This window comes from Elaeis guineensis, chromosome 6 (assembly GCF_000442705.2).
Source record: "Elaeis guineensis isolate ETL-2024a chromosome 6, EG11, whole genome shotgun sequence".
Taxonomy (NCBI): domain Eukaryota; kingdom Viridiplantae; phylum Streptophyta; class Magnoliopsida; order Arecales; family Arecaceae; genus Elaeis; species Elaeis guineensis.
The window spans coordinates 130635951-130653179 of record NC_025998.2 but is presented as its reverse complement, the minus strand read 5'-3'; the positions used below and the strand labels follow the sequence as shown (position 1 = coordinate 130653179).

Genomic DNA, 17229 nt, shown 5'->3' with positions numbered 1-17229 from the left:
AAGGCAGTTTCCGTTTGATTCCCCGGTAACCAGGGAATATTGCACCGTGCGTCCGCCCCTTCCTGGAATTTTCAGACCCCACAGACCGTACGATAACGATGGTGATCGCACCCACCGTCCCAATCGATGGAGAAATTATAGCATGGACCTGGTAAGTGGACCTGGGCAACTCTGGGACCATGCGCACGGTGGATAACGCGCAACCAAGAGTTGGTAAAATATAAAGGTTAATATCTTGGAGTAGCTGGGGGTCCGTCCATCCCTCCAGAATATACATGGGTTTCTCGCATGATATCGCTGTGGTGTTTGTTTAGGATATTTTTTAAAAAATAAAAAATATTATTAATTAGAGCGCTTACTAAGTGATTGAGTATATTGATGGTTGAATCTAATTATAAAATCAGATGTATCCATAGATTTTATAAAATATTTTATTTTTTTATTTTTTAAAATATATTCAAGTTCGGATAGAGTAATATTCATTTATATTTAGGAGTGTAAATGGATCGGATCGGATTGAATCATGAGTGATCCATCTCGATTTAATGATCCGATCTAGATATTGGACTCAAATCCAATCCAATAAATGATGGAGTCGGATCGGATTGGATCCATGACCAAATTTTTTGATCCAACGATCATTCGGATTGGATCGGATCCATATATAATCTGATCCTGATTCATGAAATACATATTCGGTTCGGATCCGGATCCGGATTGATTTGAGTCTAGATTATAAATAACAAGATCAATAAGTAGAAGATTTATAAACAACATTATTTGTACTATAAATTTTGATCATAATGCATTAGACTATTAGAGTTTCATATTCCACACTCTTCATCCAAGAATTAAAAAGTTAATTATATTTTCCCACCACTGTCTTTGACTTAGTTAATCCAAATTCAAAATATTCTAACAAAATTTTAGAAGATAATGATCAAAAATCAACAGAATATATTTTAAGAGCAACAGATATTAAACAGTCCCGATCTAAATTAATATTCATGTAACATAGAAACAAAGAGAGATAAGAGATGAGTTCGAGTTCAACTGTCCAAATAAATCTTTGGGTCTAGTATTAGGTTCGAGTTAGATTGGATCATTTATCTCAAAATCCAAATCGAGCTAAAAATCTTATGGATTGGATTGGGTTGAGTCGGATCACATCAAATTTTAGTAATTTAGATCCGATCCAGAAAATGATACAGATCCAAATTTTGGATCAGATCGAGATTCATGGATCCTTTAAAATGATTCAGATTGGATCTACGTGGATTAGATTAGATCATATTATGGATCAACCGATTCATTAACAGTTTTATTTATATAAAAAAAATTGAAAGATGGTGTCGCATGTTATCTAGTCACATCCGAATAGAATGAGCTTCATCTGTATCAAAAAATAAAATTATATATATATATATATATATATATTATATATATATATAAAAGATAATGTCGCGTGTTATCTGCCGTCAGATTTGGCGTCGTTCGTTGGACCTGGTCCAAGTAGTAGTTAGACCAATCGGTGATCCTGCCTTATCCCAGATAACCCTTCCCCATGTGATCCATCACGACCATCAGTAACCAACCACGTTTTCCGACCTATGAACATTCTATTTTGTAATAAATTATTAAGCCAGATGGCAAATGCCCTTCCTTTTTATCCGGGATAACGCCGTTCGCGAAACTTTCCAACCAAACGGCAAGCCTAAAGAAATGTGTAATAATTTCGTGGGAACCCACCTCCAGTCTCCGGGTTTTTTCAAGGCGCTTCCGCACGAAAACGACGTTCTTTTCAACCAAAAAAAAAACAACAACAACGTTTCTTAAGGCATCTCTTTCTCCTCTTTCTTCCTTCTGGGCAACGATTTTCTCCTTCTCCTCCTCCGTTTGGACACAATGCTGCCCTCTTGGATCCGTTAACCCTAGGGATCCCGGTTTCCAGATTCGATTCCGGCGAGCGTTTTTGCTTCATGTGTGGAGCGATTCTAGGGCTAGAGGACGGGAGGTAGCGCGCGACAATGGGGTCCAGAGGAGCGGCGGCGGCGGCGGCGGCTTCCCCCTCCTCGTCGGAAGGCGCCGACCCGTTGATCTCAGGTGAATCTCTCTTCCTCTGTAGTTCGTGATATCTGTTCTCATGGTCTCTGCTGAGATATTTGAATCCTTTGCTTCCTCTGATTATTATGAGCGATTTGTTTGCTATTCCTTTGATTTGTTGTGAGTGATTTGTTTGCTGTTCTTTTGATTAGTATGAGAGGTTTCTGGTCATCGAGTGATTTGTTAATGCACGTGAATGATGAGATGGAACAGAGTCACGCTGGCAGGCCGCGGATTTAGGATCGTAATCTGAATTTCAAATTCTTAAGCTGCTATTTGATGTGGTTATTTATGTACATATCTTGCGTGCTTCTGGACTTTGATGAAGAAATGCTGTTTGGAAATACTGATATTTAAGAGTTTGGAAATAAATGAGCGGGGTAGCTCTCTGTTGCCTCCCTTTTCCCTTCAAAAAAAAAAAAAAGAGTTTGATTTGGCATGGCCGCCAGATTAGGTGGGGAATAATTTGATTTTATTTTGTTTGGTCTCTTTTTTGAAAACAATTAAAGAAACTATGGTAAGGTTGCTCGGTGTACCTTTTCAAAAATTTTGCATTAAAGTCCATCGCCCTGACAAGGCTGCCAGAGTGCAGTGTTAATTGTTAAAGTTTAATCCCTTGGTCTCCGCCACCTCCTAAAGCTGGGAAATTGGTATGCTGGCTCACTTAGGCTACTGCTTCTGCAACATGGTAGTCCATGTTCTCAGCAAAATGTGTGCTTGTTTAGTTGCCAAGCTTTCCCAAACTGGAAGTGCTGCCACACCCTTAAAATTTCACATGCATTAATTTTATTGGTTTTAGCCCTGGTTAGTATACGTACCTGTCCTGTTGCTTGTATTCCCTTTGCCTTCTGTTTCATTGCGTCCAGGTGGACTTTGCCTGAGCATAGGAGGCTGGTGTTTAGAATGATGCGATGAGCAGAGAAAATAACCGATCAATTGGCACTATGTTACTAATGCAATCTCCCTATATGATGCATTGTGCTGAATTTGCCCGACATACCAGACCAGATTGCATGAGATGCAAATGATCATGCTATTTAGCTATCTGATCTTATGTTAAAGAACATATGGGTATGAGGTTCGATGTGCTTATTATCTATGCTCTGTTTGGGACAAGAATGTGCACCTATTGTGCATGCCTTTTGGTATACCAAAGGATATTCCTCGCAGTCTTCAGGCATACACTCACCATCAAACTCTCAAGCAGCATACAACCTTAAATTAACCACCATTGTGCTTCTGAACATGAATCAGGAAAGTTCCTCAAAGCAGTTCCATTGCATCCGCTATTCTTCACAAACTGAGAGTGTCCTTCCTCTTCAACAGTTCTTTTTTGGCCTTCTAGAATTGTTTCTGTTTTCTAAAGATGCAATTGTTAAGATGATTTCAGGAATTAAGAGCTCTGCAAAATTATTTTAGAGTGTTTATGTTTGAAAAGGAAAGGTCACCATAAGAAAAACCTAATGCAAATTCAGACCACAACTAATATTTGAAACAGGGTTTGCATGTGGTGGTCTGTTTTGCAATATGACCATTGATGGTTGAAAAACTATGCACATTGTTATAGTGGTGGTGATCAACAGCTCAGTTTGGAATTAAAAGCCACACCCATCTCCATATGAATTGCTACATCTCACTTTCTCCATGGGCAATTGCTGATGTAGAAAATAACGTAAAGATCAATGACATTCTAATCAATGCTGCATATTGCATACTTCATTTTTGGTAGAATATGATTATTTGACAATTACTTTGCAGTAGTCACTTCTACTCTTTTAAACACGAAGAGAACAAAATTTGATTGTGATGGTATTCCAAGTATTTTAGGAGTGATTCCAAAAATCTTATGTATGAATCAGTTTCAAATTAATTAGAGATGGCTTGTATCAAGAGTAGATAGAAAAATAAATGTAACATTAAACTTGAGAAGGAGTCTCCAACTAGGGGAGTTTGATGTTGCATGGACTCAAAGATCTATTGGATTGAACATCCAAGTATATTGCAGACTGCCTTTTCCAAGAAACCAGCAAGCTTCTAGAAGTAGCATTTGCAGGAATACCAATGATCTGTGATTCTGGACTTGTTGGAAAGATGTTTTGAATTGAATATGGCCAAGTTCCCATGCTTTCAGTGTTAAATAATGGTCAAAAGCTGCATTTGTAATTAGGTGACAAATTCATTTTATTATTCGTATTATAGTCATAGTTAGAATCATCTAGTTAGATCTAGTCTCTGGATTAGAATTCTCTAGGTTAATGCTGCTGAGACACACACACACACACACACACACACATATATATATATACATATACATATACATATATATATATACACATACATATACATATACATATATATATACATACATACATATACATATATATATATATATACATACATATACATATATATATATATACACATATACATACATATACACACATATATATATAGCAACAAGGTGGTAAGCAGGTTGCTTTTAGGTTTCAGATTGGTAAAATATTGAATTTATTGATAAAGTCTCTCCGCAATCTCACACACACACACACACACACACACACACATATACATATATATATATACACATACATATACATATACATACATACATACATACATATACATATATATATAGATATACATACATATACATATATATATATATACACATATACATACATATATATATAGCAACAAGGTGGTAAGCAGGTTGCTTTTAGGTTTCAGATTGGTAAAATATTGAATTTATTGATAAAGTCTCTCCGCAATCTCTCTCACACACACACGCACACACACACGCACACACACATATATATATACGCACGCACACACACACACACACACACACGCGCCACACACACCCACACCACGCACACACACACATATATATATACCACACATATACATATATATATATATACACACACACATAACATATATATATATATACACATATACATACATATATATATATATACACATATACATATATATATATATATATACACATATACATATATATATATATATATAAATATACATATATATATATATATATATATATATAGCAACAAGGTGGTAAGCAGGTTGCTTTTAGGTTTCAGATTGGTAAAATATTGAATTTATTGATAAAGTCTCTCCGCAATCACTTCGCTTCCTGACTCTTCTCTTATCCTTCTTCTATCTTTTTTCTACCTTAATAGATTGTTCTTCATAAAGATTCTGTGTTCTCCAAGCTCATCATGCTTTGCCTTGGCCCATATGATTGGGTGCTCTATTACCATGCAACTTGAGGAGAGTAATTAAACTATCCACTACCAAGGGCTCTCATATTAACTTGCCAGTGTCACCTTCTGTTGCATCCTCCTGGCCCTCCCATCAAAAAAATGTAAAATTGAACAGATTTTCATGACCAACTTCAAATCTACCCTCTAAGGTTTGAACATCCTGATTATTTTCATGCTAAAGCATAATAGAAAATAGTGCCTGCCAGACCATGCCAATTAGTAGCATGTGCTTGTAAGGGGAGATGAATTTACATGTTAAATGTATCAGACTTTAATTTGTTTATAATCAAGTAATAATTTTTTTTAAACATTATCACAATTCTTAACCCTTAATATGCATACATTACTGATGAAAATTTAGTGTAAAAACTGTATGCCATAGTCATAACTTTGCACCGCAAGCTAATGTGGAAGCAAGACACTTAAGCAAAAGGGATCTAGTAAAAGGAAATAATCAGTTTTAGATATTCAGGTCGACTTATTACAAATTGTAGCAATAAGTACTACATGTCTGATTGGGTATTGAGCCAAAATTGGTGGATATTCTCCAATTAATAGTCAACCCTCACCACAATGAGAAGTGGATTTGGTGTTTGGAACTGTGATGGGCACAATAACCTAACCTATAGAGTATACACAGAAAACTTCTCTTGTTACTTATATACAAAATATCCAAAAGAGGATGATTTGAAACTCATAATTGTGAAGTATATGGTTCACGCATGTTTAATGAAAGAAGAAAGGGGTTCGGAAGTTTTTAATGTTATTTTATTTTTCTGATTCTGATAGATGTGCTTCATTTTGCAGAACTTCGTAAGAAGCATCGATTGGAACTGGAAAAGTTAACATTGACAACGCAGCCGTTTAGGACATTAAAGTTTTTCCTTTTTGCGACTGTGCAAAATCTGAAAAACTTACTTCTATATATTCTGAGGAAAGGTGGTTGGTATAAGGTCTTGAGCATCCTGGTAGTGGCTTTTGGTCTTCTGCTCATGGCTGTTGATATCTCTCATGAAAAGGTATTCATCTTCTTTTTTCAATCAAAAACTAGTTTGGTTATGGTGATACCAAATTTTACATCTAATTCAAAACCTCTTATGCCATATAAATGGAAACTTATTTTGCTAAATCGTGAACTTCACTGATAAATCTTGTATTTAGGAGGCAGCTTTGCTGTCAATGGCTGGCTAGTTGATATGAAAATTTGATCCTTATTCCTAAGTATGTCGTCAGTGTTTTCTAAATCGTAGTAAATAGCTTCTATCATGTTGGTATAATCAAATTATTGTCTACTTCCTCTGATCATGCTTCTGCTTATGCTTTTCAAATGTATCATTTGATTAGTTTCTATTGACTTGTTTTGCGGCATGGTTGCAGCATGTCCAGGAGTTTCTTTGCTATGCCAGATTTGGTTTGTGGTGGGTAGCACTAGGTGTGGCATCATCCATTGGACTAGGTTAGTGGAATCAGTATTTTGCTGGCTCATATATTCCATCTAACCTCCTTGTTCGTAGTTTTTATATATTTTGCATTGACCTTACTCCACTAGCTGAAGACATGTTTCAATAACCTTCTAATGTGTGCTCTTTTGTTCTATTTTTAGCTTGTTCTCGTTTTGTAATTTAGAAATCCAATTCATATGCTTTAAGTTCAGCAACATAGAGGATAAATCTGAAAAATCTGATATTTATTATGGGAGCCATAATATATGTTGTCAGAATAAGATAATGGACTTGTGAACTTTATGCAGCATATTTATATAGAGGAGAGTTATTGAAACTGGCAAGTCAGTCCCTAATCCAGATGAACTAAGTTGAAAGCACTTTTCAGTTGTTTACTATGACCTTTAGCATTCCATTATCAAATTTGCAAAGCTATTGACATACATAGTGGATAGATTTGAGGGCTTCCTGAACTTCAAGAAATTGACTAAACTATACCAATTTCTTGAAACAGTTTAAGGTTACTTCGGAATGCTTTCACTTAGCAGAGAAGAATAGGAGGGGCTGATGCTCTGTTTTTCTTGATGTTCAAATTATGAGTTTGAAAACAAATGTACTGCCCTTCTGAGAGTTGCTAGTGTGTTAGATTGTGCGAAATATAATTACAAATACACTTTTTTCCTTCACCGTTTTCAGACCCCCGATTCACAACCTGTTGCTACATCTGGTATGCATTGATGCTGTGTATACTTGTGCACTTATGTACACTGCATATGATTTGTAGATTCTACATATACCAGTAAAATTTGTTAACCAGAATTTTGGAGTGGATTTGGGAGTGGGAAGTAAAGCTGTAAGAAAATACCCAGCAATTGTACAAAATAATATGGAATCAATAGTAGTTTACATGTTTAATACTTAGATTTGGTAGAAATAAAAAAAAAATAGGGAGGTAAAAATTTTGATAAATCGATAAATGGCACTTTGTATGCAGCGGAAGATTACTTTTGATAAAGCAATATTAATTGTGAGAGTACTTGATTTAAGACGGTGCAAAAACTTTAGAAGATACTTGCTGGGGTGGTATTCCTGATTGGGTTCAGAGCTCCAGATTGAGGTATTTGGGTGCTAAGTTGATTCTTTGATCTAAGATGCAACAAAATGCTTTGATCAAACCATGAGAGCTTAGTTTACCCTTTTTTAATCTTTTCTATAAATCTTTACATACCTTAATGTTAGAAATTATATTCTAAAGTTTCATTCTTGAGCTGACCTACATCAGTTTTGCCAATGTCTTTAACTAGATCGAGTGCTAAGAATAATTGTGATTTAGTTTTGTATAAGTTATATATTGGCATGTCATATTGGTATTTCATATATGTGTTGGGATTTCATCTTCGGACCTTGAGATAATTTTACTTGCTTTTCTCTTTGGAACATGATGAACTAATTTTTATTCTTCTTCATATCCATATTACCATGTGCATGAAACCGAATTCATATGAATATATTGTACGCGTGCATGTGCATGCATGAGCATGGGCATGTGAGAATATGTGCTTGCAGATATGTGCATTTCTGTTTCCTTGTATGTAAGTCAATATCCCTTTTTGTGGCAGAAAATCCAAGATACTGATCTGATTATATTGCTTTATATGCAGGATCCGGTTTACACACGTTTGTGCTGTACTTAGGCCCCCATATTGCCTTATTCACGATCAAAGCCATGCAATGTGGTAGAGTTGATCTGAAAACTGCTCCATATGATACCATACAGCTGAAAAAAGAACCCTCATGGCTTGAAAAGGATTGTTTAGAATTTGGGCCTCCACTTTATCCATCATCACCTAGTTCTCTAGTTAGGGTTTCAGTGAGTAGAATACTTCCTCAGGTTCAACTAGAAGTTGTTCTTTGGGGCATAGGTACTGCACTTGGGGAGCTTCCTCCTTACTTTATCTCAAGAGCAGGTAGCTTCCTAAACTATTATCTAGCATTTAGTTTATACAATGCAAATCCTGTAGCCAATTTAATTTGTCATCATACAGAGGTAGGGATCACCTTGATATATTGCAGTCTATGCACAAGTATTCTTGGTGTTTATGAGTTGCATTTAGCAGCATTGCGCATTATCTACTACAATTCTTGAGCAGATTGTCTTAGAAGTGAAGCAATTCTTTGCTGCTTGACTTTGGACTTCTGCAAGCTTCATGTAAAAAAAATTGTCGATGGCATTGTATCTTTTAGTTTAGCAATGTTTCTTTGAATTATATCAATATGCCCTTTAAAATAATGGTCTCGGTGTGCCTTACATAGAAATTCAGATAACATGTTGGATTTTTTTTTTCATGCATATAAACTGTACCGTACACAAACCATTAGGGCCCCCACAGATGCAAACATGAAGCATAATAGGCTAGAGAGTTAAACAGCAATGTGCATTCGTTTTTCTGCAGATCTTCCATTTAATGAAAGCATTTACAACTCGATTTGGTAGAGGACATGATTCTTTGTCTTATTGTTTTTTTGGACTTCTAATTAATTTTTCCTTAGTTACCATGGTCAGATAGATAAGTAAGCACTAGATCTATTTCACATGAATAGATTTTGAGTTGTGAATGTTCTATCTGTATGCAATCCAAAGTTTTCTTGGTGGAGGTAAATATGTTAACATAAGTATGTATTGCAGCACATTTGTCAGGAAGTAGATTGGAAGCCATAGAGGAACTGGATTCTGCTTCGTCAAATGAAGATGGATTTATATCTGCATCTCTAAAGAAAATTAAATGCTGGCTTGTTTCTCGCTCCCAAAATCTTAACTTTTTGACAATTTTAGTACTTGCTTCGGTTAGTTTGCTGACTTCCCTATTCTTTCTAAAGATTTTTCTTAGTTTGTTATCTTCCCTATTTATTGGAGTAATATGAGTATGTTGTTCTTGAATAGCAGTAGTTTTTAGTCTAAAAATTTTGGATTTTCCTTGAAACTATTGCTTAAAATATCTGGTTCTAAATCTGGCAAGCTGGGGGTTTTCCAGGATTCTGACAACTGGAAACATGTGGAAAAGGGGTGGGGTGCTCTATAATGTAGCTTCTTGGTGTCTTTCAGTAATCTCATTCGTTTAGTTTACAATTTCTTGAGTAACTTGAAAAAAAAGAAGGAATTCCATGTTTTGTTCGTCAACTAAAATGGTCGAATCTGCATAACAATATTGTAAAGGTCTCACTTCATTCATGTTGGGTTTAAGATAGATTCTGTTTGACGTATTTATTGCTTTAGTAGCTGAAAGAGGGTTTCTTGCAATGGCTTCTGCATGCTTAGGTGCCAAATCCACTTTTTGATCTTGCTGGTATCATGTGTGGACAATTTGGAATCTCATTCTGGAAGTTCTTTCTTGCAACTCTGACTGGAAAGGCAATCATTAAGGCTTACATACAGGTATGCTGTCAACCTGTTACTGAGCTCTCTACATTTTTTCTGAAGTTCTTAATATACTTTATCAAAGATGCATTCTGCAAGTGCTCTGGATCTTCCCTTGTCTCAAGTACAGCGGACCCTTTTGTGGTATATTTGCAAGCATGGTTTTGTACTTGAAATTGCTGAAACAGTTTTTAACTTGGGATTAATTCTTCTAGCCCTCCAGTTTTCTCAGTATTTCTGTGTTATCGAGTTATTGTTTTTTTATTGATACTGCAGACAGTTTTTATCATCTCTATATGCAATAACCAACTTTTAGAACTGGTGGAGGACAAGTTGATTTGTGTTTTCGGTCCTACAGTCTCTGTTTACTGCCTGACATTATTGCCAAGTTGCACATGGTGAAGGATAAATACTTAGCCGGCCCAGCTCCAACTCCAGACCCCTCAGCTCCAAAGGTCAGACATCTCACTTCAATGTTGTGCACCTTCTAGGACTGAGAACTTCATTTTTTTTTCTTTTTTTTTTTTTAAATCCTGACACCAAACTTGAGGAGTCATCAACCAGATCCGCTTTAACTTAATCCATGTTGTCTAAAAGTCTGGCCTCTTTTGCCTTGCCATGTTCCCTTTGATGATCATGAGTCTGAATATCTTGTCCTTTCTTCAGGGAAAGCAGTGGAATCTGACTTTTACGACGATCTGGAATACTTTCATATGGCTTATGCTACTGAACTTCACTGTTAAGATAGTGCAATCTACTGCTCAGAAACAGCTGAAGAGACAACAAGACTCAGAGTTGACTGACAAGTTATCTCGGTCAAGAGAATCCAGTGCTGATTAAAATTGTATATCCTGGCATCAGATTTGTGACTGCTGTTTTCTTCCAAACTGATCAGCTACAATGGAGGTGACCTGACAGTTGTGTGCACAGAGAACAAGGATGGGAATATTTAAATTCATTGAGGCAGTTTTAGTTTGCCTTTTTGGGGAGGGAAATTTTATTGTGCATTGCACTGGCACCCTTTATCAATTGTTCAAACAGAATTATTTTCCTACTCAAAATTCCACAGAAGTTATTTTCGTGTGCACAATGCTCGTTGCCCATGTTATACTTAATTTTTATGAGAAATGCTTTCTTTTCACTGCTACATGCACCCTACCATGCATCATAACTCTTCAAAGCCCATTGAATGCTTGATTAGTGGAGTTAGTTGTTAAGCATAAATTAGCTATCTTTTTTTTCTTTTTCCAATACTAAAGAAAAGGAAAGAATATCAGGTGCGTTGCTAAAATTGCCTACCAAACTAATGACTTTTTGGAGAAATGTTTTGCCTTCTGCCAAATTATAACTATCAAGAAGAAATCGCCAGAGGCAACGGGTTGGAGTGGGTTTAATCTATAGGCCTGTATCAGACTCCAGAATGATCTTATGCTGGCAAGTGGTCGAGGAAGTGAGTTTGGCTTTTGATGTCCCTGTGTGGTGACAAGCCCTAGTTCTGATAACTCCGTATATGAACCATAAAACCTATTGCATTAAGAAACATTCATGACAATTAAAGAATTGGTTAGTTTAATCTGTGGACCTCCTGAGGTGTTGCATGTTCTTTGTCCTGATCCCTTAATTGGGAAAAAGAAAAAGACCTCTCTCTATGTTTTTCCCTTGCTAGTCTAGAACCTTTATTAGTTTTCCTTATCATTCGTCTTCTTTTTTTTTTCCTGGCAATACCTTATCATTTCTTACTAGGGCTAAAACATCACATACACGCGGTCCATTGAGGCTACACATCATGAGAAATTCTTTGTACACAGCCTGCAATGCAGAAAATCCGATATAGAGTGCATCGCTCCGTACTATTGAATCGTGTAGTCATTATTTTTATTATATATTTAATATTCGCAGTTTTATTTTTTATTTGAAATTTTAAATGACAAAAATATCATCTTCCCTTCGAAAAAATTATGACATCCTGATATTATGGCATCCTACGTTTAAATTATGACTTTCTGCACAACATGTTATAATTTTTTCACAGGATGTCATAAAGAGGAAAAGACATTTTCATCATTAAAAAAAATTATGACATCCTGTGAAGAAATTATGACATCCTGTGCAGAAAGTCATAATTTCAAGATAGGATGCCATATATCGGCACAGGATGTCATAATTTTTTCAGAAGGCAGGAAGCATTTTTGTCATTCAAAATTTCAAACAAAAAAGTAAAACTACGGACATTAAATGTGCATTGAAAAACAGTAGCTACGTGGTCTAATAAGACGAAGCAGTGTACTCCACATCAGATTTTCTACACCGCAGTAGCGCACAAGGAATTTCTCTACACGTCATATGGAGCCAGCCCACTAACTTGGGCCAGCTAGCCCCGTGGATTCCTGTTCACTTACTCAGAAAAGGCCCAACTAACCATTAGAGGCTTCGGCCCAACTAGCTTCTTGACCGTTATACATGTGGGCAGAGGAGAGAGATGAAACATAGCTCCTTTATTTTCCCCACCCTCTTCCCCCTTCTCCCCTCTACGTCCACTCCACTGTTCCGGTAAGCCCATCAAAACCCTCATCAGAGCTCCGAAAGAGGCGGTTTACAGAGGGAGCAGCACTGAGGACGAGAAGCTCCGAGCAATCTGAGAGTCGTTCTCCAGACCTGGCATCAGGATCGATGCCTATATAATCCTCTATCAGGATGCCCATCAGGTTAGGGTTCTCTCTTCTTCGTAAAGATCTCCAACGTGCTTTATGATTCTTGATTCCGTTTAAATGAAAACTAGATGTTATTTAATTTATTGGAGTAAGTTAGCTGACCTCCGACTCCAACTCTACATTGGTCGCACAACCATGCTATGCTGACTCATAGTCAGTCAACCGACCGACAGTCGATTATTATCGACCAACAACACACGACTTGATCAACCTCCAATCGAAGACCATCGGTAAATCAGAATTATCAGTCGATGGTCATTTAGATCTTCTACCGACTTACTGCTACTGACCAACATACAGTCGGTTTATCTATCCAACATATCCTAACCATTGTAAATTATTATCAACTATGTGTCACGATAATTAGTGGGAATTAATGATCTACTAACTCTACAATAATGGCCCGATAATTTAGTGCTATAAAAAGTGGGACTACGTGCTTGACGGTTACATCAGAATTATCTATAAATGGAGGGTAAGTGAGCAGCACCGGTCAGATAATTTGGAGCCAAAGCTCTGATACTCTAAACATTCAAATTTACTATTCACCAATTTTCTCTCTGACTTAAGCATCGGAGGATCCCTGCCGGATATAACTCCGACCTGAGAGGACGTTGTTTTGCAGGTGCTCATCATCGGTGATAGGCGACAGGGAGTTGGCCACAACAGATTGGCACACCAGGAAGGGGCAAACCATAATCAACCATGCCGAAAATAAGAGCCCAGCACTCGACTGGATCGACGAGGCACTCTTTCCATCGAGAAGATGCTCCTCTCCTACCTCCAATAGCAGAGCCTAGCTCCTCATATCTTGTGGTCACCACAGACGTGCAGATCGCTGCACTCATGCAGCAAATGAACGTTTTGACAAAGGCAGTCAAAAGCCTCTAATAACAACAAACTCAGCAGCAGCAGCTGTTGCTAGTGGAGCAACCGATGGCATAGTCGGTGCCATCCAGGCACAGCCACCATCCTTTGTGGCGATTACTTTCCTCCTCTCCGAAGCGACCGTCTCGATGCTCCCATCAAGATGGATAACCGTATTTTTGACACTCTTATCATGCCACCCATCATTCACAGCATTGCCCTCTTCTTCCCATTTACACAGTGTTAGGAAAGGAAAACGGCTGCGGACATCTTCTGTCTCTCCTTCAAACTCATCAGGGAGTTTCACCCTCGGAGTTTTTCAACAATGGCGGTTAGACGACTACGAACGCAAGTTTTGAGAGATTGACCGCCGACTTGCCCGACTTCAAGTGGAAGATCGGAAGTCTTCTAATGACTATGACTTTCACACTATACAGCCTCTCTCTCAACACATCTTGGATGAGCCGATTTCGTCTCGGTTCAAGATGCCGCAAGTGGAGCCATACGATGGCTCCACCGATCCGATCAACCACCTAGACAGCTATAAAGTTCTCATGATGATCCAGGGAGCAATCGATGCCTTTTTATGCATTGGCTTCTCGACAACTCTTCGAAAAACTGCTCGAGCCTGATATTTCGAGCTCTAATCGGAAAGTATTAATTCTTTTGAACAGCTCGAACATTCCTTCGTGGGCTACTTCAACACAAGCCGAAGGCTGCTACGAACATCCGACAGTCTCTTCTCGATCAAGCAAGGTGAGACAAAGACACTGAGAGACTTCGTGGCCCACTTCAATACAGCCACACTTGAGGTCAGGGACCTCAACGAAGATATGGCTATATCAACAATGAAAAGGAGTCTGAGGAGATCCAGATTTACTTACCCTCTTGACAAAACTCTTCCTTGGACCTATGCTGAACTTCTAGAGCGCGCGTACAACTACATTCGCACGGATGAGGCTGCTTCTGACCCACGCCAAACAGATGAAAAAGGTCAGAAGAAGAAACAAAAGAAAAGTGAAGCTTTAGCCGAATCAAGTCAGCCACCTCTTAATAAGTGAGCTTCACCCCGACGACGGAGTCTGAAGCTGAGCTATGACAGATATGACTCCTACACTCATTTTTTTGCTTCTCGTGCGTAGATACTAATGGAGATCGAAGGAGCAGAATATTTACAACACCCCCCAGCGATAAAAGCACCATCAAGGAGCTGAGACAAAAAGAAATACTATCGATTCCATCGTGATCACAGTCACGATACCGAACAGTGCATCCAGCTCAGGGACGAGATAGAAGCCCTGATCTGACGAGACTATCTCGAAAAGTTTCGAAGGGATCAACCAACTCAACCTCCTGCCGACTGACGACCTCAGCCACAAACTGAGGAGACTATTAATAATCAGCCGACTGCAGGAGTGATCAACATGATCTCCGGACAACCAAATTGAGGGGCAACTTCCCAAGGAGAGTCGATGAAGAGGCGGCGACTCGATAATGTAATAACTTTTTTGGAAGAAGATGTTCGAGAAATTCAAACTCTCCATGATAATGCTGTTGTTGTTTCGGCAACAATAGCTAATTATGATGTAAAAAAATTTTTGTAGATAATGAAAGTTCAACTGATGTTTTATTTTATTCGATTTTCTCCTGAATACGACTACCGACCGATCGACTCAGAAGAGTCTCGATGCCATTGGTCGGTTTCATTGGAAATGCTGTTACTGTGGAAGGAGAAATCTCTCTCCTTAACTGAGGGAATCGAACCTCAACAAAGTACTATTCTTCTGACGTTCATGATTGTTCGAGTTCCCTTGACTTATAATGCCATACTTAGATGACCTAGTCTTAATGCTTTGAGAGCGGTGGTCTCGACATACTATCTACTAGTTTGATTTCCGACAAGAAATGGAATCGGACAGATGCGTGGAGATCAACAGCTCATCCAACACTGCTTCTTAGTCTCCATACAAAATAATAAACCTGAAGACTCTCTGCCCATCAATAAATTAGATCAAAGAGAATGAGAAAAGGGGTGAACCAACCGAACAATTGGTTTCCATCCTGTTAAAAGAAGAAGATCCTGAGAAGATGGTCCAAATTGGATTGCAGTTATCTGATCTAGAACGACAACAATTAATAAATCTATTGAGAGCAAACGCTAATATTTTTGCTTGATCAGTTACTGACATGTCCGATATTCCTCCGGAGGTAATAACTCATCGGTTCAATATCGATCCAAAGGTCAAGTCGGTGAGACAGAAGGAAAGATCTTTTATTTTTGAAAGATAGAAAGTCATCGACGAAGAAGTCAACAAACTTCTCGCAGCTGACTTCATTAGGGAAGCTACTTATCCAGATTGGCTCGCCAAATTATAATGGTAAGAAAAGCCAATGAAAAATGGAGAATTTGCATCGACTACACAAATCTAAACGAAGCTTGTCCGAAGGATAATTTTTCTTTATCGAAGATTGATTAACTAGTTGATGCGATTTTGGATCACCAACTCTTGAGTTTCATGGACACCTTCGCAGGCTACAATCAGATTCAGATGGCACCTGAAGATGAGGAGCATACAACCTTTGTAACCGATAAAGGCATATACTGTTATAAAGTGATGCCTTTCGGTTTGAAAAATACTGGAGCCACTTACCAACGGCTTGTTAACAAAATTTTTAAATCACAGATCAAGTAGAATATGGAAGTATATATGGATGACATGCTGGTGAAAAGTTCTCGAACAACTGACCATGTTCGGGATCTAGAAGAGCTTTCAACACACTTCGATGATATCAGATGAAGTTGAACCCAACAAAGTGTGCATTCAGAGTAACTTCTGAAAAGTTCCTCTATTTTCTTGTATCATAATGAAAAATTGAGGTCAATCCTGAGTAAATAAAAGCTATCATCAATATGAAGCATCCTACTTCCAAGAAAGAGATACAGCAGCTCAATGGAAGGATCGCTGCACTCAACCAATTTATATCAAGATCGGCAGAAAGATGCTTGCCTTTCTTCAAGACCTTGAGGCAATCAAACGACTTCATATAGTCAGACGAGTGCCGACAGTCCTTCGAGGACTTGAAAAAATACTTAGCATCTCCACCTCTGCTTACAAAATCAAAGATCGAAGAAACTTTCTATCTCTACTTGACGACATCAATGGAGGCAGTGAGTTCGGTACTCATCTAAGAAGATGAAAATTGAATTCAACGATCGATCTACTATACTAGCAAGGTATTTCACAATGTCAAAGTAAGGTATTCAAGAGTGAAAAAATGATCTACGCTCTAATCATATCATCACAACGGCTTCGCTCATACTTTCAAGCACATCCTATTGTCATCTTGATAGACTAACCGTTAAAGGCAATCTTGCATCGACCTGACATATCAGATCGAATGGC

At 37.9% G+C, this 17229-nt stretch overlaps 1 protein-coding gene across 1 annotated transcript; it reads left to right on the top strand.

Moving 5' to 3' along the window:
- The first annotated feature begins 1889 nt into the window (after positions 1-1889).
- Positions 1890-11337, top strand: LOC105046601 (vacuole membrane protein KMS1). Its single transcript, XM_073259886.1, is given in 9 exon segments — positions 1890-2103; positions 6198-6409; positions 6768-6846; positions 8494-8799; positions 9519-9676; positions 10149-10265; positions 10524-10608; positions 10611-10702; positions 10914-11337. Coding segments are annotated over 9 exon segments (1299 nt in total). The 5' UTR covers positions 1890-2027; the 3' UTR covers positions 11088-11337.
- Positions 11338-17229: the final 5892 nt, after the last annotated feature.